The 25,582-nt window shown below is 34.4% G+C and overlaps 1 protein-coding gene across 7 annotated transcripts in view; it reads left to right on the forward strand.

Moving 5' to 3' along the window:
* ATP13A3 (ATPase 13A3) overlaps positions 1-25,582 on the forward strand; it is a 91,093-nt gene that overhangs the window by 45,023 nt on the left and 20,488 nt on the right. For all 7 annotated transcript variants that reach the window (XM_037838019.1, XM_037838053.1, XM_037838036.1 and 4 more), the window contains 16 exons: positions 731-881; positions 6,812-6,928; positions 7,510-7,527; positions 7,616-7,769; positions 8,780-8,900; positions 11,481-11,605; positions 13,129-13,301; positions 13,854-13,976; positions 14,056-14,135; positions 14,716-14,758; positions 14,851-14,960; positions 15,271-15,367; positions 17,008-17,080; positions 18,700-18,877; positions 19,565-19,752; positions 25,338-25,426. In XM_037838019.1, coding sequence (XP_037693947.1) covers positions 731-881; positions 6,812-6,928; positions 7,510-7,527; positions 7,616-7,769; positions 8,780-8,900; positions 11,481-11,605; positions 13,129-13,301; positions 13,854-13,976; positions 14,056-14,135; positions 14,716-14,758; positions 14,851-14,960; positions 15,271-15,367; positions 17,008-17,080; positions 18,700-18,877; positions 19,565-19,752; positions 25,338-25,426 — 1,840 coding nt within the window. The remainder of the gene's footprint in view (positions 1-730; positions 882-6,811; positions 6,929-7,509; positions 7,528-7,615; positions 7,770-8,779; positions 8,901-11,480; positions 11,606-13,128; positions 13,302-13,853; positions 13,977-14,055; positions 14,136-14,715; positions 14,759-14,850; positions 14,961-15,270; positions 15,368-17,007; positions 17,081-18,699; positions 18,878-19,564; positions 19,753-25,337; positions 25,427-25,582) is intronic.

A 25,582-nucleotide genomic window follows, 5' to 3' on the forward strand; every position in this document is an offset into this window, starting at 1 on the left:
GCTGTTTAAATAGTACCTGATAAATGGTAAATATTATGTAGATACTAGCTATTTTCATGAACTTTGGGTCAGGGGAAAAAAGAGACAAGTTTATTCTTATTTGTGCCTTTGGGTCCATGGGTAAATTTATTTCCTAATCTGTCCCTTTTTTAGGGGTTAGCTCTTCAAGAGCTGGCTTAATTGGGTGATAGAGTCTCCCAGTTCCAGCTCCCCAGTTTGTATCGGATTAGATCTTTGTCTTCCAAGTCCTTTGCATACTGAGATGGTCCCCTCCCTTCTTCCTTATCCCCCAGTCAGAGTATTGGCTCAGATTCACTACCCCTCTGTTCTTTCCATCTATTTCTGGCACTAGAAGATTTCCCTTTCTTATGAGCCCAGCTTTGCATTTTAAAGATTATTTTTTATGCATCTTTTTTGTGTTCTTACAAACGTTTTTAGGTATTCTAATCTGCCATAGGTCCAGAAGCAGGAGTCTTAATTATTACTTAGCGCTCATATTTTCAGTGGTATTATGTCTGGCTTAGTTATTTAGAGTCTTAGATAGTAGTTTATTTTAGGCATATATAACTTTCACAGAAGAAAATTTTTTGAATGCCAAATTATATTGAAAATTAATACATGCAGAAATGTGAACTTTTTTTTTTTTAATTAGAAAACCTTAAAAAGCCTGTTAGAATAGTGTCTTGACTTTTAAAATTTGTGAATCTAATTCAGTGCATTTTCTATTTAGTTTCCTTATGCCAGAAGAAAATGTTTGCAATGAAATGTTGGTGAGATCTCAGTTTGTTGCTTGTATGGCTACTTGCCATTCACTTACAAAAATTGAAGGAGTGCTTTCTGGTGATCCTCTTGATTTGAAAATGTTTGAAGCCATTGGATGGGTAAGTTTGCTAATTTTAAAGTGTAAGTAGAATGTATTTTTTTGTTGTTGTTGCAATGTGAGACAAATAGGAGGTGTGTGTATATGTTTGCGTGTCTGTCTATCTATCGGTCTATATTTTTTCTGCCTCCTTGAGTGGTCATCTCATAGCCTTTAGGAAAATATAGGAAAAATTGAATTTAGCTTGTGGAAGATTTGTTTCTGCTAGGTGTTCTGATGGCAGTTTATCTTGTACTATTAGGGGAACTAATTGTGTACTTTCTGAGGATATCACATTACTGGAGAAATATGTATAGTTGTGTAAAAAGTATCTTTTTTTGGTTAAAATGACTCCTTTAATTGAGCATAACCTGCTTCATGTTTGTAAGACATTTTAGAAATCAGCAACTTGTAGCTGTAGACCAGAAGTCATTAAGATGATTTTAAGTGGCACAGTTTGTTGGCATAGGCAAAAAGTATAATGTAGTCATGTGTATTTAGTGTTCTTTTGTAGCCATCTTCTACTTTCCCTGTGTTCCTACAGACACACACACAGGTTTTTAGTTTTGTTTCTTTATAACTTCCTTCAATCATTTTTGCCATTGGCAGTTTAATTTCTAAATGTTTATGTTCTGTGGTTGTTAACATTTCACAGCACTCAGTTCTTTTTTTGTAGAAGCAGTTAGCAATTTGTTCATAAATTCCCTTTTGGCTTCTGAATTTCTTGTTTTCTCTGGGGTCAGTTTTTTGTTTTTCCATGCTTGGTCATTCTCCTTCATGCTTCTGGTTTTCTGTATACATCTTGATGATAAGTTCATTTAAAGTGAAAGTTTACCTTGATAATTCTGGGTAGCTGCAATGAGGTTTTTATCCTCACCATATGTATGTAGTTTGTTTTCTTGAGAAATGTCTCCCCTGAGTAGAGAGGCTAGCTGTCACAATCTTTTTTTTTTTTTTTAATTCAGTTTTATTGAAATATATTCACATACTATACAGTCATCCGTGGTGTACAATCAACTGTTCACAGTATGATCCTCCTATAGTTATGGATTCACCACAATCTATTTCTGAACATTTTCCTTACATCAGAAAGAATCAGAATAAGAATAAAAAATAAGAGTAAAAAAGAACACCCAAATCATCCCCCCCATCCCACCCTATTTTTCATTTAGTTTTTGTCCCCATGTTTCTACTTTCCATCCATACACTAGGTAAAGGAAGTGTGATCCACAAGGTTTTTACAATCATACTGTCACCCCTTGGAATCTACATTGTTATACAATCGTCTTCAGGAGTCCAGACTGCTGGGTTGGAATTTGATAGGTTCAGGTATTTACTTCTAGCTATTCCAATACATTGAAACCTAAGAGGTATTATCTATATGGTGCATAAGAATGTCCATCAGAGTGACCTCTCGACTCCATTTGAAATCTCTTAGCCACTGGAACTATTTTGTCTCATTTCGCATACCCCTTTTGGTCAAGAAGATATTCTCATTCCCACGGTGCCAGGTTCAGATTTGTCCCTGGGAGTCATATCCTTCATTGCCAGGGAGATTTACACTCCTGGGAGTTGGGTCCCACGTAAGGGGGAGGGCAGTGTGTTCACCTGCTGAGGTTGCTCAGTTAGAGAGAGAGAGAGGGCCACATCTGAGCAACAAAGAGGCACTCGGGGAGACTCTTAGGCACAATTATATGCAAGTTTAGCCTTTCCTCTGCAGCAATGAGCTTCATAAGGGCAAGTCCCATAATAGAGGGCTCAGCACACCAAACCATCACTCCTGATGTTTGTGACAACATCGGCATCAGTCCAGGTGAGGAAGTCCAACACTTCCACACCTTCTCCCAGCTCCTCAGGGGGGCCCTGTAAACATATTTTTATTCCCTGCCCAAATTACTTTGGAATGTGTCACTATTTCACTCTAACCTATACTTACCTACCGTATCTCACTTCCTATTCAAAGTTCCATGTAATTGTGGTGTAAGAACAAACCAACTGTAGAGTTACACTGTTTAGAAAATATAGATCCTGTACCAGATAGACCTCTCTTCCCTTGGTCTCACATGGAAGTTGAAGTTTTAAAACATAGTCAGTTTCGACCTTTACCCTTTGGCCAGGTTTGCCCTAGTTCTTAACCAGATCTGCTTTTCACTAATTGAAGTCTGGGCTCTATTGCAGCTTTTTTTTTTTTTTTAAACAGTTGCTGTAGCGCTAATACTGACATTCGTATCTACCAAGCTCTAGCTCTGAGTTTCAGGTGTCCCAGGGATACCCATTGTTCCAGAGACCAATCAGGTTATACACTAAGGGATCAGCATCTCAAAGTTTGGAGATAGCCATTACAATTCAGGAATAGATTTGACTGCTGTAAGAGCTTACAATCTAGGGACCATTATAATCGTTCCTCTCTTAGACTGTGTTCTAAGATTCATTTCTGAGTGTACACATTGTAGTTAGTCCATCTTGGTGAGGCATTATAGAGTTTGCCTTTGTTTCTGGCATACTCCACTCAAATGCTGTATATAGGATCCATTCACCTCCTTGCGTTTCTCACAGCTTCACTCCTTGTAGTTGCTCAGTATTCCATTGTATGCATACACCACAGTTCACCATTCTGTTCCTCAGTCTGTGTACCCTTAGGCCACCTTCACCCATTGCAAATCATGAATACTGCCTCCATGAACACCAGTGTGCAGATGTCCATTCACTTCTCTGCTCTCAGATCTTCCAATGACATACCCTGTAATGAGGTTGCAGGACCTTATGGCCCCCACATACTTAGCTTTTTGTGGAACCACCACACTGACCTTCAGAAAGGCTACATCATTCTGCCTGCTCATCAACAATAGATAGGTACATCTGTCTCTCCATGTTTTCTCCAACACTTTTACTCCTGTATATATTTTTTCCTAATATATACAGGATTATATATTTATTCCTATATATTTATATTCCTGTGTGTATATATACTGTGTGATATATATGTATGTATAGAATTATATTCACATATGTATGTATATATATACAGGATATATATATATACTGTGTGATATATATGTATGTATAGAATTATATTCACATACCATACATTTATTCACAGTGTACAGTCAGTTGTTCATGGTACCATCATAAAGTTATACATTTATCACCGCAATCAGCACTTGAACATATTGATTACTACAAAAAAAAAGTTTTTTTTTTTAGTGAATAATAAAAAAGATGATAAAAAGAAAAATAACATGTCATACAATACAATATAGTAGGACAGAAAACAACACCACTACCAAAAATCCCATATTCCTCCTCTTTGTCCCCCTCTCATGCACACTTAGCATTGGTATATTGCCTTTGTTACATTTAATGGAAGCATATTACAATATTACTGTTGACTGTAGACTCCAGTTTGCTTTGATTATTTTTTTTCCCAAATACCATCCCTTTTCCAACGCTCTGCATGGTTGACATTCATTTGCTCTCCCACGTGCGAAAACATTTTTATATTTGTACATTTAGTAACAGTCATTGGCCTCTCCAGTTTTTGCCAAGTTATGCTGGCTGTCACAGTCTTGATGTATGTCAAGGTATCTTCAGTTTCAGATGAGCAGTTTCAAAATTAGTCTGCCCCAACCCACTTGCACCATGCCTACATGAGTAGGGCTTTACTCTAGGGTGTACCTGTCATATTACCAGTCCTTATTTCTTTCAGATAGGTAGTTCATATCTCTAGAGAAGGACACCCTGGTTTTGTTTTATTTGGTTTGTTTATTTTTTTGCTTAGATTAGTTATTTTGTCCCCACCTCTCTTGTAGGTCTTTTTTATATTTATTCTGGATTACTTTTTCTTTTTGTTCTCCATATTCATAATCCCATTCCCCTGCCTTCCTTTCTTTTTGGTTTTATGGGTTTATTTCTCTTTTGTATTTTGTTAATATTTTGAATGTGAGAAAGTTAGATGAGTGTATAAGTGCTCAGTCTGCCACCTTGATCAGAAAACCTTAAATAAATACTTGTCCAAAAGGAGGACCCACTTTATTTGTAGAGAGAGAAGTAAAATAGGGCTGTGTATTAATCAGAGTTCTCTAGAAAAACAGAGCCAACAGGATATAGCTAAATATTAAGGGATTTATTATAGTAATTGAACTCATGTGTGCATGGGGATTGTCAAGTCCTAATTCCGTAGGGCAGGTCACAAGTTGGAAACTCTAATACGAAGGTGACAGTGAATTCCCCAGCAGAAGTGGGCTGGCTGAAGTAGAGAGAGAAATTCTGACTGCCAGAATCCTCAGTTCTCCCGTTTAAGACCTCCAGCTGATTAGATGAAGAATGTCCTCTTACTGCTGAAGGCAGCCTCCTTTGTTGAAGGTAGTTGTAGCCAGCTATAGATGAAATCAACTGATTAATGATTTAGATCCATGTACAAAATACCCTCATAGTAATAATCAGGCCAGTGCTTAATTGACCAAACAGTCTGGAAACCATAACCTAGCCAGGTTGATACATTCATTTTTGTTTTCCAAAGCTTCTCTCTCAGTGAATAGATTTTTAATAGATTTGGTGTTCTGTTTGTGGTGTTTATTTAAAATGCTAAGTTTGTATAATAGTGTGTTTTGTTGACTTTGTGTTGATGGCTGTGCTTACCAGAAAGTTTCACATAGCCAGGTACAACTTATTTGATGTGATTATGTGTGCCATATAAGATGCATTCCAGATTTAGAGATGATAAAATATGAAAAAGAAAGGTGTCTTAGATTTGTGTAAAATTGGCTAATTGGACACCTCCCCACTTCCTCATTTTTCTATTGAATAATTCCTCCTTTTATAGAGTCAGATTAGTTTGTGGGTTTAATAGAGAGTTTTGTTTGAAATTTTTCATCCAAAAAAAGTGTTTTTAAAATAAATTTTAAGGGGTTAGTATAGTAGCATCTTAACTAGATAAAGTGCTCAAGCTGAAACACTTAAGTTCACATCTTTGCACCCCAGTCTATTCTCATCCCAGTGGTTCTGCTGACCATATCTCTGAGCTCCATGTACTTTTGAATTCTCTCCTGAGAGCAGAAAGAAATCCCTGAATGATAGACTGAAAATTTTTAGAGCTGCAAGGACTTTCTGTTTCTTGTAGAACTAGTCTATAAACCCAGTAGCTTTAGTAGCAAGTTTTTCTCTGTTTCTTTACTCCACTTCTATCCTCTGTCTCTCCTCCCCCATAAAAGCTAGTTATGTGTAACTAGCTTTGTTTACCTTTGTTTTACTTATATTAGTGATCTAGTAGTGTTCATTTTTAATTCATTAAAATTGGCCATTCCCTGGCATCGTGGGACGGAGAACATCTTCTTGACCAAAAGGGGGATGTGAAAGGAAATGAAATAAGCTTGAGTGGCAAAGAGATTCCAAAAGGAGCCGAGAGGTCACTCTGGTGGGCACTCTTATGCACACTTTAGACAACCCTTTTTAGGTTCTAAAGAATTGGGGTAGCTGGTGGTGGATACCTGAAACTATCAAATTACAACCCAGAACCCATGAATCTCGAAGACAGTTGTATAAAAATGTAGCTTATGAGGGGTGACAATGGGACTGGGAAAGCCATAAGGACCACACTCCACTTTGTCTAGTTTATGGATGGATGAGTAGGAAAATCAGGGAAGGAAACAAACAGACAAAGGTACCCAGTGTTCTTTTTTACTTCAATTGCTCTTTTTCACTCTAATTATTATTCTTGTTATTTTTGTGTGTGTGCTAATGAAGGTGTCAGGGATTGATTTAGGTGATGAATGTACAACTATGTAATGGTACTGTAAACAATCGAAAGTACGATTTGTTTTGTATGACTGCGTGGTATGTGAATATATCTCAATAAAATGAAGATAAAAAAAAAATTGGCCATAATGTTCCATTTGGAAATGGAACCAGTTAATTGAATTTTATAAAACAATGTATTGCATATTTTCTATTCAGATTCTGGAAGAAGCAACTGAAGAGGAAACAGCACTTCATAATCGAATTATGCCCACTGTGGTTCGTCCTCCAAAACAACTGCTTCCTGAATCTACACCAGTAGCAAACCAGGAAATGGTGAGAATTAAGTTTAAGCTGGGTACTGTTGATGCTCAACAGTTATTGTCATTTTTAAACCTTGCTACGAAAGGGCATCACATGTCCTTTGTTTAACTGTTTTGCAGATAGTGGCATTTTAGCTGCAGTTATCAGAAAGATGTGTTGCAGGAATTCTTTGTAGAGCATCAAGATTTAATTTGCTGTACCCTTACTTTTTCTATTTACTGAGCAGATTAGTGCCTTGTGATGTATGTACATAGTGGTTAATCCTTTTAAATTGCATCTGCATGCCTAGATATAAAAAGAATAGTGAAAGCGTTCATTTTAGGTGAATTCTTTATTAATTTGTTCCCTTAGTTTATTTTAGCATTTATTGTGTTAATATTTTCAGAATATCAATAAATTTGAAAATATTCAAGAACATACTTTTTAAAAATGAAAAGTGGTAGAAAGGGAATCTTGAAGCATCCCTGCTTTTTGCAGTAACCAAAGTTTTTCTTGGTACTCTCCAAATAATCTTTTGTGAAGAGAGTGAGAGAGAGAGAGAGACTTAATCAGATCTATTTCTTTATTCTTTTTTTGTTATGTTTTGATTTTAGGAGCTGTTTGAACTTCCAGTAAGTGAAGAATGTTTACTTCTTCCATAAGTGTATTTGTTTTTATTCTTAAGGAATAGTAATTTGTACATCTTTTGGAACTATATAGGCTATTTATGAGATTGGAATTGTTCGCCAGTTCCCCTTCTCTTCCGCTTTGCAACGTATGAGTGTAGTTGCAAGGGTACTAGGGGATAAGAAAATGGATGCCTACATGAAAGGAGCACCTGAGGTCATTGGCAGTCTTTGTAAACCTGAAACAGGTAAGGAAATAACTAGGCTTTGAATTCTGATATTTGTATAAGCTTTTTTTTTTTTTTTTTTTTTTTTGAATAATTGACCAAGTTTACCCTTTATTACATATCAGACCCTATAGTACAAGTAAGCCTAATTACTGCAAAAGGCTCGTCTTGTGATTTAGAGATATAATCTAGGTATTGATGAGGAGTTTCCCTCTGAAATATAAACGTAAAGCTGTTTGACCCAATTTCCAAAGTTTGGGTGAGATTAAAGTCTATATCCATTTTTGTTACCTTACTTTCTTTTAATTTTCTTTGTCTCTACTTCTGAATTTGTACTGGCCATCTTGTTTTTGTCCCACATTAGATCTGGTCTTTGGTCCAACCTCCGTCACTCTCTTTCACAAGATATCCAGTCATGTGATTTTGTAGGTTTAATGAATGTTTGAGAAGTTGCAAGGGACAGCTCACTTTGCTGAATACGTGGTCTTCCACTAACTCAATTTCCTTTGAACTGTATTCTTTTAATTTTTTCACTTTCCTAAGGTCCCCACAGTTGACTTTGCTTGCCATGTGAAGTTTCCTAAACATGTAGTTTAGTCTTTCTTGCACTGCCTGCTTTTCTCCATCAGGCCCATCTGTTTTTTTTTTTTTTGTTTTTTTTTTTTTGTGTGTGTGTGTTTTTTTTTTTTTTTTAAATCATCATTTTATTGAGATATATTCACATACCACGCAGTCATACAAAACAAATTGTACTTTCGATTGTTTACAGTACCATTACATAGTTGTACATTCATCACCTAAATCAATCCCTGACACCTTCATTAGCACACACACAAAAATAACAAGAATAATAATTAGAGTGAAAAAGAGCAATTGAAGTAAAAAAGAACACTGGGTACCTTTATCTGTTTGTTTGCTTCCCCTACTTTTCTACACATCCATCCATAAACTAGACAAAGTGGAGTTTGGTCCTATAAGCTTTTATTAGCAATTCTAATGATGCAACTTACTTTTTTTTTTTTTTTTTTAAGTTCCTGCTGATTTTGAGAACGTTCTAGAAGATTACACTAAACAGGGCTTCCGAGTGATTGCTCTTGCACACAGAAAATTGGAGTCAAAACTAACATGGCATAAAGTACAGAATATTAACAGGTAAGGTTTATAAACGGTTTTTCTAGATTTTTTCAGTAACATTTCATTTTTGTTTATATGTCATGTACAATGATTTGCACATAGTTGGGTATTTAGTAAATATTTACTGAAGGTATGCAGGTGTACATAATGAAGTATTTGTTTTAGGTGATTGAGATAAAAGTCCATTTTTCCATTATCTAGTTGTCTTTTGTTCTATGTTGATCATTGCCTAAAATGGATTATCTTACTGTAATTTTGTATGTTTTTATTTGTAATGCTTTGGAGTTATTTTTATTTTATTTCTTAAATATTTATTGAGTGCCTGCTATTTGACAGATATTTTATTTTTCCCAAATAATCTACTCACTTTTTTTTCTGATAATTGGAACTAAGAGACTAGGCAGTAATTTGGTCAGAGTATCGTGGCTCACAATAACCAGCACTCCTTTTCCCACTCATATTCCCCTCACCCCCGAAGTCAAATGGCATTAGCAACATCACATTTCCTTTCAGGTATAAATTTGGATTTCAAATTCAAGGATTGCCATTTTCATTGTAACTTATGTAGAGCTGTCCTTTGGGGATAGCATTATTTAGGAGTATTTCATGGTGTACCTAGCATTTTGTAAGCAGTCTGGAATATTGATTGGCTATCCTGCTAATTCTGCCTATTGAATATCTTTCCCTTCGTTCCATCCCCACTGCCACTGTGTCTAATATAGGACTCAACTTCTTTCACCTGACTTGCCTCTTTGTATTCTGTAATCACACTGCTTCCAGAGAGCGCTTTTTTAACATTCAGATGTCATATCAGTCTTCTATTTGGAATTCTTACAAATGCCTCCATCACATACTAGAGGAGTTTTCAAGAAGGGATAGGCATCGGGGGAAACAAAAACAAAAACAAAGCATACACTTAGTTTTTTAAAAAAAAAGGCAGATGCTACAAACTTAGTATCAGAAGAAGGCATACAAATGGCCAGTGAAAATGATGTGACTCTACAGTTGTCAGGACACCAAACATGAAACCAAATAAACAAACCAGAATAAACCATGAGGCATCACTTCTTTTCTACAAAGCTGGGAAAATCGGAAAGATCAGTAATACGTAGTGTTAGTGAAGGCCTTGGAAAATTTTAACAGCATACTGCTAATATACTGTTGTACATTAATAAAACTTTTTTGAAGAATAGATGTATAGTACCTATCAAAATTTAAATTTGCTCATGCATTTTGACCCAGCAAGTGCAGTTCTGGGAATCCAGCCTAAAGAAAAATTTATTTATGTGTGCATAAGGTTGATTTAAAAGTTGTGCAAATGATGTAATTTTCCCAGTAGATCAGTGATTAAATTTTTAAACCATTATGATTCTGTTAATATTCCAGGCAAATTAAGTAAAAAGGGTAGAGCAATGTTTATAGTGCTTTTCTGAATGAGAACTAAAAGAGTGGGGTGGATGACCAAATAACTGAAGGGAAAAACTGCAGTAGAGTTCTGAGACCTATTAAAACAGAATATTTGGGGGATATGGTCTAAACATGGGTAGTAAAAAAATAAAGCACTACCCAAGTGATTCTCATGCATATGCATGACTGGGAACCACAGATTTATAAAATTAAATCCTAATTCCTATGAAGGGCATGTTAGACTCTTTTTCTCTTTATAGCTTCACCTTTTGCCTTTTCTCCCCTTAAAGATTCTAATAATACTGAATTGCCTATAGTTGTCAAGCATGTCATATTTAGATATTCTTCTTTGCCCTTGGGTAGGCTGTTCCTTCTGGCCTGTCCCTTCCATCAGGTTTCCTCCTCCCCCTCTTTCCCTTTCTCTCTGTTCTGTCCCCTCCTTTCTCATTCATTAGTTCTTCAAACGAGACTTAATTTCTGTTTCCTTTCTATCTTGTAGGAACAGGTGTTGACATTTCTCTTATACTGTGAACCTTTATATACTAAATTGAATATTGTACCATTCATTAGTTAGAGGACAAGATTTCCATGATCTGTATCATCTTTTCATCTTTGGCCTTCCAATGACTAGCATAGTACTTGGTGCATAGTAGACATTCAGGTCTTTCAAGAAGTAACATCTTTATAACTATATTGAATATTAATATTGTAGAAGGCCTATCTTTGGGTCCCAAGACCCTCAGTGTTAGGCAGCTAATGGTTCTTGTATCATATTTTCAGAATCACAGTTTTACAGAATTGATCAAAGGTATGTGATGAATCTGCTTTTACTGTGGCTCTTCTGAATGTGGTACATTTTTTTCCTTTTCTCTTAACATTTAAGTTGGATTATATTGGATGGGGGACAGTAAGGAATGGGTTTATTTATCGTTATTCATGTTTTGGTTATGATATAACATGAGCATTCCTTAGTATTAGAAGGATTTATTGTCTCACAAAGAGATATTGATCTTTATATTTCTGTGTTGCAATAGGTATCATTTATTTCAAAAATGTATTTCTTGGTAATTGTTTTTCTAGATGCACACATGTAAACTGTTTTAATTTGTGATTTATAGATATTTTAAATTGCTTTCTCAGTATAATTTGTTCTGTTGACTAAACCATCACATGTTAAAACTTCTTCTGCAGAGATGCCATTGAAAACAACATGGATTTTATGGGACTAATTATAATGCAGAACAAATTAAAGCAAGAAACACCTGCAGTACTTGAAGATTTGCATAAAGCCAACATTCGCACTGTTATGGTCACAGGTTAGACTTTATAAAAAGAACCCAGAAAAAATACTGAATTTAAGTTGTACATGAATAATCAGTTAGTTGTAGAAGCATATTGTATAGTGGCTCCATCTTACATTGCCCTATTTGAACTCTTAATGTTTTTTGAAGGAATAAAAACATTGCAATACTTTTTTTGAAATCTAGCAATGCTATTTGTAGTAAAGCATAATAAAATAGTGAGGAATACAGTATAGAAATTTAAACATCGCTGCATTTTTCTGTCTTTAGTCATCTTTCTTATGGTACTTACTGTACTTTGCCTGCTGTCAGTTATTTGTAGATTTGTTTTCTCTACTAGAATATACAATTTGTGAGGTTTAAGAGTATGCTTTACTTATTTTGGGACCCTCTATAATTTTTAGGACTGTGCCTGATGCATAGAAAATGATTATTAGATATTTGTTAGAATGACATTTTTAGATATAAGGTATTACATTTATTATCATGGTTTGCATTTATAATAGTGAAAGTAGCCTATTTTTTGTTTTGTTTTTTGAGTATTAAACCTGAAGGAGTTTCCTGCAATCATTATACTGTTGGTGATCTTAGATAATTCTTATTCCTTAACTGTGTGAAAATTGTAGCAGTGCTAAGGTCTTTTTTTTTTCCTTAGCAAATATTCAGATTTAAGATGTTTACTTTGTGCCATTTATGTGTTCAATAAGACATACTTTAGACTCTGAGAACCATCTAATAGGATCTTATTATCATAGCTCAAGGTTACCAAATCTATTAATGTCTCTAAAATTCTTAGTTTTAATGTCTTCTTCTTCAAGGCATTTTCCATCTGGGTCTCTTCCTTTCCCATTTGCCATGACAGAATGGCTTTGTGTTCTAAAGGGGTCTGTCTGGAAATAGCATGTGGGAATTGGGAGAAGAAAGATCTTGCACTTCAATTCTGTAGCAGTGGGATTCCCAAACCTTTGCCTACTTCTCTTGTGATTTTATCCTTTCTTAACTTGATCCTCTTTTTGCAGTGACTCTATTCAGTTCTTTCCTTCTTATAACTGAGAAGTTGTCTCTTTTATTCTGTCTGTTGTTACCTTGCTTATGTCTTTTATTTTATGCAGCTTTGCTTTTATAATTCACCTTCCCCCACCTTACTCTAATATTCTTGTATACACTTCCAGTCACTCCTTGTTTAATTTGACACATATTTATTGAGCACCTGCTCTGTATGTAGCACTGTGCCATGCATTATATGGGTCCAAATAGTGTATGACTGAAAAAGAGTGAGAATTGTTTTCGACCTTAAAAAACTGTGGGTGAGGATGTTCTAAATATTTAGCATGCAAATGTTTGAATTATTTGAGGCCAACTCTGGTAACTATGGCCTTATTTTGTTATTTTTAAACTCTTAAGAGTAAGGACCATGCATTGTCCTCTTTCTGCCCAGTTCGGTACTGGACATTGTAATTGAGTCACAAGTACTTGTTGTTTGATACATTTATGTTTCCATTTTAATTTTAATGGGTTTAAAATATTTTGAAAATCAGGTGACAACATGTTGACAGCTGTCTCTGTGGCTAGAGACTGTGGAATGATTCTACCTCAGGATAAAGTTATTATTGCTGAAGCATTACCTCCAAAGGATGGGAAAGTTGCCAAGATAAACTGGCATTATGCAGATACCCTAACACAGTGCAGTCACTCATCAATTGACTCGGAGGTAATGTAGGGATGCATTTTTCCCTTTTGAAGCTAGCTTGTTTGAATTTAGTCTGAAAAAAATGAAAAGTGGTGTTTTAAAACAATGCAAGATAAAAAAACTGAATGGAAAAAGAAGCCTGGACATTTTTCTCAGAGATTCTGATTCAGTAGAACCTGGGTTAGACCCAGGAATCTCAATTTTTACATTGTGATATTTAGCCAAAGCTGAGGACCACAGTTCTAAAGAATAAAATTCTCAAATCTTTATCATGTTTTTAAAGTAATTAGTAGTGAATTATTTAGGTGGTATGTAATATTCAGTTCATTGATCATTTTAAATTGAAGTGAATATTTAGCCTTCCTTAAGTTTTTTTGTTTTTTGTTTTTTTTTTTTAATACACAGGTATATTACCTCAAAATTGAATTTCCTTTTACTTTGAATAAACTTTAAGCTTTTAATGTCATATCTAAAGTATCAAATGGAAGAATGCAGTTTTGGAGCAAATATATTTAAAATAGGATTGTGTTACTTGGTTTGGCTCTTTAAATAATCTGCATATCTTATAAATAGGCTCTTCCAATTAAATTGGTCCATGATAGCTTAGAGGACCTCCAAGTGACTCGTTACCATTTTGCAATGAATGGAAAATCGTTCTCAGTAATACAGGAGCATTTTCAAGACCTTGTTCCTAAGGTTAGTGATTTTGGTTTGTTTGTGTGTTCACACAAATACATTGTAAACAGTACATTTAAGAAATTATTGTTTTTTCCAGTTGATGTTGCATGGCACTGTGTTTGCACGTATGGCGCCTGATCAGAAGACACAATTGGTGGAAGCTTTACAAAATGTAGAGTATGTATTGTGGATTTTTTTTTTAAGCGAATTATAGTTTCATGTTCAAACCCAGAAAAATAACTAATATTTCAAGTATATGTAATTGTCATCTATAAGATAGGTGAGGATTTTAAGTGCCTCTTTGAAGAGTGCCCGTTTGTTTTGCTCAAGTATAATATCCATGTTTCCTTCTTTGGGTAATATCTATGAGGTAGAGTTCATTTACTCACCTGCTCTATCTTGATAGAACTGACTTTATTGTTTTAATAAACAGTTATGTTTCTGGTTTCGAAGGGAGAAATCTGTACTGGTGGCCTTAAAATAAGTGTAATAAAGGTCAAACAGGTCCTAGCTCTTTGCTCTAAGACTTTTCTAATATTGTGATAGAAATACAACAGTAACCTAGGTCATTTGATTCATATGCCGGTGCTATGTCCCAAGCAACATAACTCTGGTCCTTGTGAGGAAAAGATTCATTAGATCCACTGGGAGAATCATGGTCTGTTAGTTCTTTATAATACTATAGTAGGAGTATTTTAACAAGTGAGATTTTGTATATTTTAAGATATTAATTAAAATCTTAATTATTTTCTCATAGTTACTTTGTTGGTATGTGTGGTGATGGTGCAAATGATTGTGGTGTAAGTATAGTTTTGTGATTTTATTTTTATAGTTTTTAATCTAGTCTAAATCATTCACAAAACTCAACTGGTTTTCCTCTTGAAACTCTTAGGCTTTGAAGAGGGCACATGGAGGTATTTCCTTATCAGAGCTTGAGGCTTCGGTGGCATCTCCCTTTACCGCCAAAACTCCTAGTATTTCCTGTGTGCCAAACCTTATCAGGTATTACAGATAGAAAATTTTCCTATTATTTCTTTATATCCTGTTCTAATAATTTAGAAAGGGAAATTATCATAGAAAGTAATGTGAACCTGTTTTAATTGTATATTAATGTATTTGATCTGTAACTTATTAGTAAGCAAATCAATTGCTACCCCTCAACTCTTCCATATCTGCTTTGGTTTGCTTCTTTTGGTAGAAAAGTGCTTTGATATAGTTGTTGAATGTTGAGGTACATCTATCAGGGTATTGTTGTGATTTGGAGGAGGAGATTAAAATGTTTTTATTCACATACCAACCTTTGTTTTCATAGGGAAGGCCGTGCTGCTTTAATGACCTCCTTCTGTGTGTTTAAATATATGGCTTTGTACAGCATTATCCAGTACTTCAGTGTTACTCTACTGTATTCCGTGAGTACTAACACTACACTGTTCACAGAGATGACACTTAATGTTAAGCGCTTTAAGTTAAGATATCGAGCACGTATTTTTTTTTAAATTTAATTTTATTGAGATATATTCATATACCATACAATCCATCCAAAGTATACGATCAGTGGTTCACAGTATCATCAGATAGTTTTGCATTCATCACCATGATCAATTTTAGAACATTTGCATTTCCCCAGAAAAACAAATAAAAGGAAAAAAGAAAACCCCAAACATCCTATACTCTTTATCCCTCTCTTTATTGACCCCTAGTATTGCACTCTACCCAATTTTGAGACTTACAACAAAGGAAGGTTAACTAAGTGTAGTATTGTCAGAGATAGATACATAGATCAGTGGAACAAAATGAAGCAACCAGAAGTAGATCCATACAAACATGGGCATCCGACTTCTGTGTTTTTTGTTTGTTTGTTTGTTTGCTTGCTTGCTATATAGCTATGCAGTCATTATCAAAGATCAAGGTTACTGGATTATAGCTCAACAATTTCTGGTACTTCCTTCTAGTTATTCTAATGCACTGGAAACTAAAATGAAATATCTATATAGTGAGTCAGTAATCATAATCATTTGTTAAATCCTAATTTACACCTGTTCTCTCTCATTTAATAATTTTCTCGATCTTCAGGGATATCTGGGAAATGTCCATTTTAACTTCTTCATGCTGGAAAGGAATGTTGACCTTATGGGGTAGAGGAATGAAACTGGTTGATATTCTTGGAGAGACTGGTTGCTCTGGGTTTCAGGGTTTATCTGACATAGGAGTATGTTTGGTTTTGAATGTATCCATTAATAATGGAATCTACATAAGTAGTGTTTGTAAGTTTACCTTCACTTTACTGTATTGTGAGTAGCAGATTGAAAATCTCAATCTCAAACAGCATTTTCCTTAAGGCTGACAACTGTGGCTGAAGCCTTTTTTTGCCTTTAGCACAGATTGGACATCTTTGTTAGAACACTTCAAAATGTCAAGTCATGGCATGTTTTACCATTGTCGTTAACTTTGCTATATATTTACAGGAACAGACAGAATGCGAACAGATGTTTCAGCAATAATTTGTAGGACTTTAATGCATCTGGAGAAAAGGCATAGAACATTGGTGTCCCTAGGTAGTCTTGGATTTTTTAGTCAAAGTATATTCACTGTAGATTTTTTTCTAAATGAACATTGGTGACACTGCAGGGAGTCTTTGTGAAACTATCCCTTTTTACCATTTGTAGAGAGTACCAGAAGGGATGATGTTAGGTATTAAGGAAGCTTCAGGATAGTAATTTTCAAGAATGTTTTATACTGTGAGTAAAAGTGTATGTTTTCTTTTGCCAAAAACTTTTAAAAGGTTTTATTGAATGAATTTTAAGGAGATGCCTTTTATGCTAACATACTAAATTGAATGTTTGTAAATATATAATGTTATATTTAAATTTATTTCAAGGCAGATATATTTCAATAATTTTTTCAATTTTTAAACAGGTCCAAGTGTCACTTTGAAATTGTCCATTATTGTGAAAAAACAAACTAAAACTAGTGAAAATTGGGGAAAAGGGGACAATGTTATAAAAAGACTCAGTGAAAACTAAATATGTTGTTAAAATTACTCCTGTAGATCTTAAGTAACCTTGGAGACTTCCAGTTTCTCTTCATTGATCTTGCAATCATTTTGGTAGTGGTTTTTACAAGTGAGTATTTTGCTTGGCTCTTGATTTCAAAGCATATTAAATTCTATATCTGTGACTTACTAAACTTTGGTAAATGTACATGAACAATTATTACAGCAGTTAACAGTTTACGCTTTTCCAGAATCCCTATAAATGTGTTCTTTTATCACTAGTGGTTTATATTTTGCCTTGTTTATTTTATTGTTCTCCATTTTTTCCTGAGTTATTTGAGAATAAGTTGGAAACATCATGCCCCTTTGTCCCTGAATATTTTAGTAGATAGTTCCTAAAAATAAAGACGTTCTCTAACATAAGTACACTTATAAAGATCAGGACATTTAACATTGACGCAATATTATTTTGTAATCCATGGCCCATATTTAAGTTTTGTCATTTATGCCAATAATGTCCTTACTATCTAATTTTCTCCCCTTGTCAGGATTTAGTACAGGTTCACAAATTTCGTTTAGTTGTCATGTCTCTTTAGTCATCTTTAATCTGGAACAGTCCTTCAGCTCTTTTTGGGCTTGTGGGCTATGACATTTATGAAGAGTATAAGCCATTTAATATGGGTTTGTCTGATGTATTCTCTTTAGAATCAGGCTATTAATTTTTGTCAGCTTTGTCACAGAAGTAATGCTGTGTCCTTCTAAGTGCACCATATAAGGAGGCACAAGTTGTTGGTTTGTAACAGTATTGGTGATACCACCAAGATATATAATGAGGATAATGGAATACAGTCCATTAAACAAAATAAAAACCATGCGCCCACACTAGAAATGAATAAATAATTGGGAGAGAAGGGAAATCTCTTCCTTATAGTAGATTGCTCATAAATATACGTGGAATGATGGAGTTAGACCAGGGTTTCTCGAGGGTCTTGACATCTTGGGCCTGATAATTCACTTTTGTGAGAGCTATCCTGTGCATTGTAGGATGCTTAGCAACATCTCTGCCTCTACTTTTTAGATGTTGGTAGCACCCCCTAGTGACAACCAAAAATATCCCCAGACATTCACAAATGTCTCCTGGGAGGGAGAGTCACTCCCAGTTGAGAACTACTGAGTTAGACAGTCTTCACTAGATGCCCAGGCTAAAGAATGACAGTTTGGTGAGAAACAGGATATTTACATGATCTCAAAGTATTTCTTCATAAATTACTTATTAATTACAAAGGGAAAACCAGAAGCTTTGCAGTACAGAAAGTGGATAAGGGGTCAAAGTGTCAATTTTTTATGTTGCTGCTCTGTTTATATTGCTTCAAACCTTGAGTGGAAGAAAAATGTATTATTTTAATTGTTGCTTTACAATTAAGGTTTCAGAATATAAAGAACTTGTAATTAAATATAAGGGTGGTGATTAATCTTGCAATTTATCTGCTTATATTAAGTATTCTTTTTATTTGTACTAGTAATTCTTCTGAATGTAATAGACTAGTATAAAAATTATTCCTTAGGCTTAGTTTTATTTTGAAAAAAGTTTAAATTATTTACTTACAGAGTATTTGAATATGTATGACACTTGGCTTGGATTTTGGACATTTTTTCTATTAAAGATTTGTTAGACAAGGACATATTTTGAAAGTTCCTGTGACAAGTAAACTTAGATACAAACCTTTCCTTCTTTTCTTCTCAATATAGTGAGTTTAAATCCTGCCTGGAAGGAACTTGTGGCACAAAGACCACCTTCAGGTCTTATATCCGGGGCCCTTCTCTTCTCCGTTTTGTCTCAGATTATCATCTGCATTGGATTTCAGTCTTTGGGTTTTTTTTGGGTCAGGCAACAACATTGGTATGAAGTGTGGCATCCACAATCAGAGTAAGTTGGTTAATCTGTGTCTAATGTGTGCAACATACATGCATGTAAAAATAAGTCTGTATAGTCTTATATAAAAATGTACATGTGACTTGATTAAAAACTGAAATAATATGGCCTGCATTTGCTTTTATATCATGTTAAGGTCATAAATAATGGTTAGGCAAGGTCCAATCAATCACTAACAAGATGGGAATCTTGGACCAGTTTTTTAATCACCTGCTGAGCCTTGCTTTACTTATTTGTAAAATGAAAAGGTTGGAATTTATCTCTAAGGGTCTCTTCCAAACCCTGAATGTTTGCACACCTAAATTTTCTACCCCTAGTTTAGGAGATGGCATTTTAAAACTTAAAAAGAAAAAAAAGTATTAACTGCTTCTACTGTTTGTTTATGGGTAGATTCCTTTACAGTTCATGAATTAGAATAGCAACAGCATTTTAGGTGATTAAACTTACAAGTTATCTACTAAGATAATTTTCTAGAATTAAATTTTTAGATGCAAACGTTTTATTTTTAATTTGTGTGATTAATTGAGGGAAATTGTCTTTTAACACTTTAGAATGTTAGCGATTCATGGCAGTTAAGGTAAAATTGTTTTTTTTTTTTTCTCTCTCCCTTTAAAAATTGATTTCTTTTGGGGTTTGGGTGTTGTGTTTAGTAATGTGAAATTTTTTATTGTTGTTTTCTAGTGCTTGTAATAAAACAGGAAGTCCGTATTGGAATTCTTCACACTTTTACAATGAAACTGAACTTGATACACATAATATACAAAATTATGAAAATACCACAGTGTTTTTTATCTCCAGTTTTCAGTACCTCATAGTGGCAATTGCCTTTTCAAAAGGAAAACCCTTCAGGCAACCTTGCTACAAGAATTGTAAGTTTGGCATTAATTGTAATTTCTACCTTGCTTCCCTTAAAATAATTTAGAAGAGGAGAATCATAAATATCTTTCCAAAGTAAAATAGATCTTCACAAATAGAATGAACCTAGTGATTTAGATGTTTACTGTTCTCTTCTACTCTCATGGTACTTTCCACCTAATTTAAAAATTAAAGCCACACCAGTGCTGAACATTCTGGTTCTTACCTTCTATCACTCTGGCTCCAGCTTTCTACATCCCATTGCAGAGAGATATATAGATTGCCAGTTTTAAAATTGAGAATATACTAATATTAATACACAGAACATAAATTAATCTTTTGTTCATTTGGGACTTGAGACTTCTGCAGTATTTTGGAGTGAATAACAGTTGTTCTTTCGCTGTAGTTGTGCAGAAATGTCAGTGGTCTGGTTGGCAAAATGCACGGTCACAGATTTTGGTATATCTCATAAAATAACAACCATTGGCATCTCTATCTTGTGTTAGAGTTTACAAAATATTTTCAAATTACCTCCTTTACTTCTACTCTGGTTTGTAGGACAGGTTATATACTACCTTATCTTTTGGACAGATACGTTTGTTCAAATGTAAGTATCAATAATATTGAAATGTTTTTATTGGCGTGTATGTGTGTGTGTGTGTCTATTTGAACTAATGTTTCTTATTTAACCAATAGAAAGTATATTACCAGTAACCATATTAGAACTGTGCTGTTGGACAAAATGACTTCTGTATAAGGTTAATCACTGTATTTCTGCGAGGATTTTATAATTAAAATGAACTAGTGTAAGATGAACTTATTAAAGTTGATAACTTGTTTTTTATTTCTAGTTCAGTGTTTATAAAATTCAAGGAAATATTGAGCATGTTCGAGGGTAGTTAAAAACATCTATCAAAGAACAATGATTTCTTTAAATATATTTTAATAAATGGTATTCAGATTGGTTGGTAGCAAGATAGCCACATCAGAAAAGTTAATTTTAGAGATCTAAGTAAATTGCACTATCCATAATTATACAATTAAAATAACAGATAGAGGGAGAAGATTAATTCCTTATTTTTAAAATGCCTCTTTTATATTATTTGAAAAACTTCAGAAAAAAATTAAAGATTTAAAATTTTTGTATTTCCGTTTAATTTCTGATTGACTTGAATAAATAATAAACACTTGATTGTTAACCACTAGATATATTCTTAAAAACCTGTATTCAAATATGCTAAATTATACTTTAGCAATTTAACAAAGTAGTTTGAAATAGCTCATTAACTATTCTTGCTCGTTCTTACTACAAGCAGCTTGTCTACTTTTGTTAGTGGATAAATGGAAGTACATGCTGTTAGAAAACATGCCTCCTGAAAAATACAGAAGAAAAAAAACAGTAAATTGGACATAATACGTTTTGTTAATTTTCATCTCATGCCTGCCTGTCTTTGGAGTTCCTTATCTTGGAATAAAGATGTTACTGATGGGTAAAGAAAGAAAAGTAGAAAAGAAAATAAGAAATAACAGAAATAAAGTGTAAGTGGGATTATAGATGGAAGTGAATGGGGAAAAGGTAAAGACAGCCTCAGCTTTTCCATTTCTTCCTGTAGAATATACAGCTAACAGTTGTTTGCTGCTGCTAGATCTGCTTGGACTGGCCAGTTGCTAGTCATGATACCTAAACAGTTTATGCATTACATCTATTTTGAGATTATTATTTTGAAAACTTTATATCAATCTTGGAGGTATAAGGCATTTTCAGTCTCTCCAGCATTTTTTACTCTTTTTTACATGTTCAGTTTGATTGTAGACAAAACCTAATCTCAGTTTATAGTTACCCATCTTCAACTTTAGCTTAGCCCAGTTGTTTTTTCTCAGTTGACTGTGCTATCATTTTAAGACCTTGATGATATGCACTTAATTCTTATATTCTCATTTAGCTACATGTGATTTCTTAGAATTTGGCTTCAATATTTGCTGCTGTTTCTTGCTTGACTCCTACAGCTTGTCTTGTGAAATCCAATCCCTTTCTCAGTCTATGTGGTCATTATTACTGGACTGCCATTATTACTTTTCCTTGAGGTGTCTGCATCTTTTTCTATTCATCTACTATGCCTGAGTTTGTTCAATACCTAGAAGCCCAGTAGAATAAGAGCTTTTCAAAGACAAGGACTGAGTAAGAGAAGGGGAGATAAGAATAAAAAGACTTGAAATTTGGGTTTATAGATCAGAAGATTCCAGTTATTGAATGGGGAGGCATACATTTTTTAGGAAAAAGAAGAGGTTATGTATCAGAGTGTGGGACAAGTATTTACTCTATGGAAATGTAAGCACAATACTTTTTTTTTTTAAATTCAGCTTTATTGAGATATATTCACATACCATACAGTCATCCATGGTGTACAGTCAGCTCTTCACAATACCATCTTATAGTTGTGCATTCATCACCCCAATCTGTTTCTGAACATTTTCCTTATACCAGAAAGAATCAGAATAAAAATATAAAAATAAAAAAAGAACACCCAAATCACCCCCCTCCCCATCCCACCCTATTTTTCATTTAGGTTTTGTCCCCATTTTTCCACTCATCCATCCATATACTGACTGTATAAAGGGAGTGTGATCCACAGGGTTTTCACAATCACACTGTCACCCCTTGTAAGCTACATTGTTATACAGTTGTCTTCAAGAGTCAAGGCTACTGGGTTGGCGTTTGGTAGTTTCAGGTATTTACTTCTAGCTATTCCAATACATTAAAACCTTAAAAGTGTTATCTATATAGTGTGTAAGAATGTCCACCAGAGTGACCTCTCAACTCCATTTGAAATCTCTCAGCCACTGAAGCTTTATTTCGTTTCATTTCACATCCCCCTTTTGATCAAGAAGATGTTCTCAATCCCGTGATGCCAGGTCCAGATTCATCCCCAGGAGTCATATACTGTGTTACCAGGGAGATTAACTCCCCTGGGAGTCAGGTCCCACGTAGCAGGGAGGGCAGTGAGATTACCTGCCAAGGTGGCTTAGTTAGAGAGAGAGAGGGCCACATCTGAGCAACAAAGAGGCACTCAGGGGGAGACTAAGGCACAATTATAAGCAGGTTTAGCCTCTCCTTGCAGCAACAAGCTTCCTAGGGGCCAGCCCCAAGACAGAGGGCTCAGCACAACAAGCTGTCAGTCCCCAGTGTTTGTGAGAACATCAGCAACAATCCAGGTGAGGAAGTCCAACACCTCTGCCTTCTCCCCCAGCTCTTCAGGGAGGCCCCAAATACATATTTTTATTCTCTACCCAAATTACTTTAGGATGAAGCACAATACTTTTGAATCCCTTACTGAGAGGAATAAAATGAAGGAAAGCCTTTATAGTGCCTTATTTTGATTTTTCCATTAAAAGGATCTGGTATCAACAAGTCTTTGTTGTCGTACACTGGGACACAGCTAGTAATAACCTGAATTTACATATTACTTTACATTTAAGTACTTAAATCTGCTTTTTCCTACAGGATCTTCATCATACCCCTATTTTATAGGTAAAATAATTTGATTCCAAATGACTTGTTCATGTTCACATAGTTCTGGCAAAATCTAAAGAGAATCTAAATCTTTAACTTAAACACCCCCCTGCCCTCCCAGTCTCCATCAACACAGAATTTGTTTTGATATATTATTTGTCTGGTTATAATTTGCGCTTGAATAGGATTACTGAGGGATTACTGACATTGCCAGGAGAATCTAGGAACTGAAATTCATACCTTTCTAAAATGAATACCTGATTTTACCATTCTTGTTTGAAATCCTTATTGATCTTTTCCTTTTGTGGGATTATATAAATCTGCTGGCTGTCTACCTCCTCTGTCAAACTCCTTTGATAGTCTGTCTTTCCTTTCCCAGCTAAACAAAGGAAAGATCCAGCTATTTATTTTTTCCTGTACATAGAAATCTTGGCAATAAATTTTTAGAGGTAGGATCAAATGGCTGGCTCTAGAGCTCTAGAGAGAAACAGATGAAAATTTGAGAAACACTAGAAATCTGTTTTTGCTTAATACTATAAAAATGTAATAGGTTTTGAAAAAAATTCTATATTGATATAGGTTATTGAAATAAAATTATGTCTCCATGTCTCTCCCTGGCATTTATATTCTGATTTCTTTTTGTCTTTTTTCATTTGTGTGTTTGTATATTTCCAACTACTACTTCGTAAATACTTTTCCTTTAACTTGCCACAATAGCTATTTAAATAACATGTTACTTTAGTTGCTGCGTTTATTGAAAAGAATGTTACATTTTCTGTTTGCAATTTAATAGAATGTTTAAACAAAAAATCTAGTAAAATGGCTTTTTACCTAATGTGGGTCCCCAGTTTTTTCATCCTGTGGGTCAGTGGCTCCTAGTAAAAAAGTTTCCCCACTTTTGACATGAATGATTGTGTAATTTTTAGCTTAAGCTTCTAGGTATGTTCTTTCCTATAAAATGATATATATCAGATGCCTATAAAGTATCTCATTAATAAAGTCTGTATTTACAAATGCCCCCCCCCCCCCATTTTAAAACTACTGAGACCCCTTGCTTATAGTTTATGAATAGGTTGTTAACTGATTTTATCCAACCTAAAGCCTTGATAATAAGGTTTTGGTTACTTATGGTCTTAGTGAAGTTTGAGTTTGAAGTTATCCTCAAATTAGGAACTTGTAAATTATCCAGACCAGAGGGAAAAATGAAAAAATGTTTGGGGCTATCAATATAATTGGGAAATTTTCAAGCCATTTTTATGGCTTATTATGTATACCAGGGTATCTTTGTGTATGTGTATATGTATGCATGTACTTACACACTTAATAAAATGACTGTGAGCAGGGAGATTGTTTTTGAGTGAGGAAAGTGATACAGAATACTTTAGGATGAAATTTGCTATTCCCAGCTACTGTAACAAACCACAGAGTTAGCCTTTAGTTTAAAGTGTAGATCAACAAAGCCTTGGGCTTCAGGCTGACATTTTTCTGTACAAAAATGTAGAAATATTTTCACAGAGGAAGTCATTGAAAAAAATGGATTCACTTAACAGAAATCTACTTAAATTCAAGTTAGAAAGCTTCTATTTAGGATGTATGTGTACTGAATTCATAACATTGAAAGTAAGTGTTATTCATATTTTTACTATCGGTAATAATTATCAGTGTAGGCAGGTTTTAAATAATCTCATTTTGCCATATATAGTCCAATTTCTTATTTGTGTGTTATATATTGGCCTGATTATCTTATAGAGTAACTGTCTTATCTGGGGGGAATATAAATAAATGTCTATAAAGGTGTACACCTTATTTTATAAGTGCTGATTATTTTCCAAAATACTTTTAGGGTTAAAGCTAATGGGCTTTAAATATCTATGGCATCACATCACATACATGAATCTTTTGCGTGGCCTTGAACAATGTCTCATGCTCCAGGAAGAAGCATAGAGCATTTGTATTAAATATTTCATCAACCTAGGTTAAAAGTTTCAAAACCAAATTTAGGACTTGCTGTTGTGTATACCAGTTGTTATTGTATGCTTTTTTATTTTAAGGAACTCCCTAATTTAATTTTTTTCCTTTCTTTTTCAGATTTTTTTGTTTTGTCTGTGATTATTTTGTATGTTTTCATATTATTCATCATGTTGCATCCAGTTGCCTCTGTTGACCAGGTTCTTCAGGTAAGGCTTAGGCACATCAATTATTGGTTGTCTGATGGTTCATAGTATATGAGATAGTAATAGTAAGACAGTAATAGAAAGTGGAACATTATTATTAGATTAAATTGTTAACAGTCAAATGAGGAGGCTTCTGAGTGTTTGCGAGGGCTTAAGATC

The sequence above is a fragment of the Choloepus didactylus genome, chromosome 1, assembly GCF_015220235.1.
Source record: "Choloepus didactylus isolate mChoDid1 chromosome 1, mChoDid1.pri, whole genome shotgun sequence".
Taxonomy (NCBI): Eukaryota; Metazoa; Chordata; class Mammalia; order Pilosa; family Megalonychidae; genus Choloepus; species Choloepus didactylus.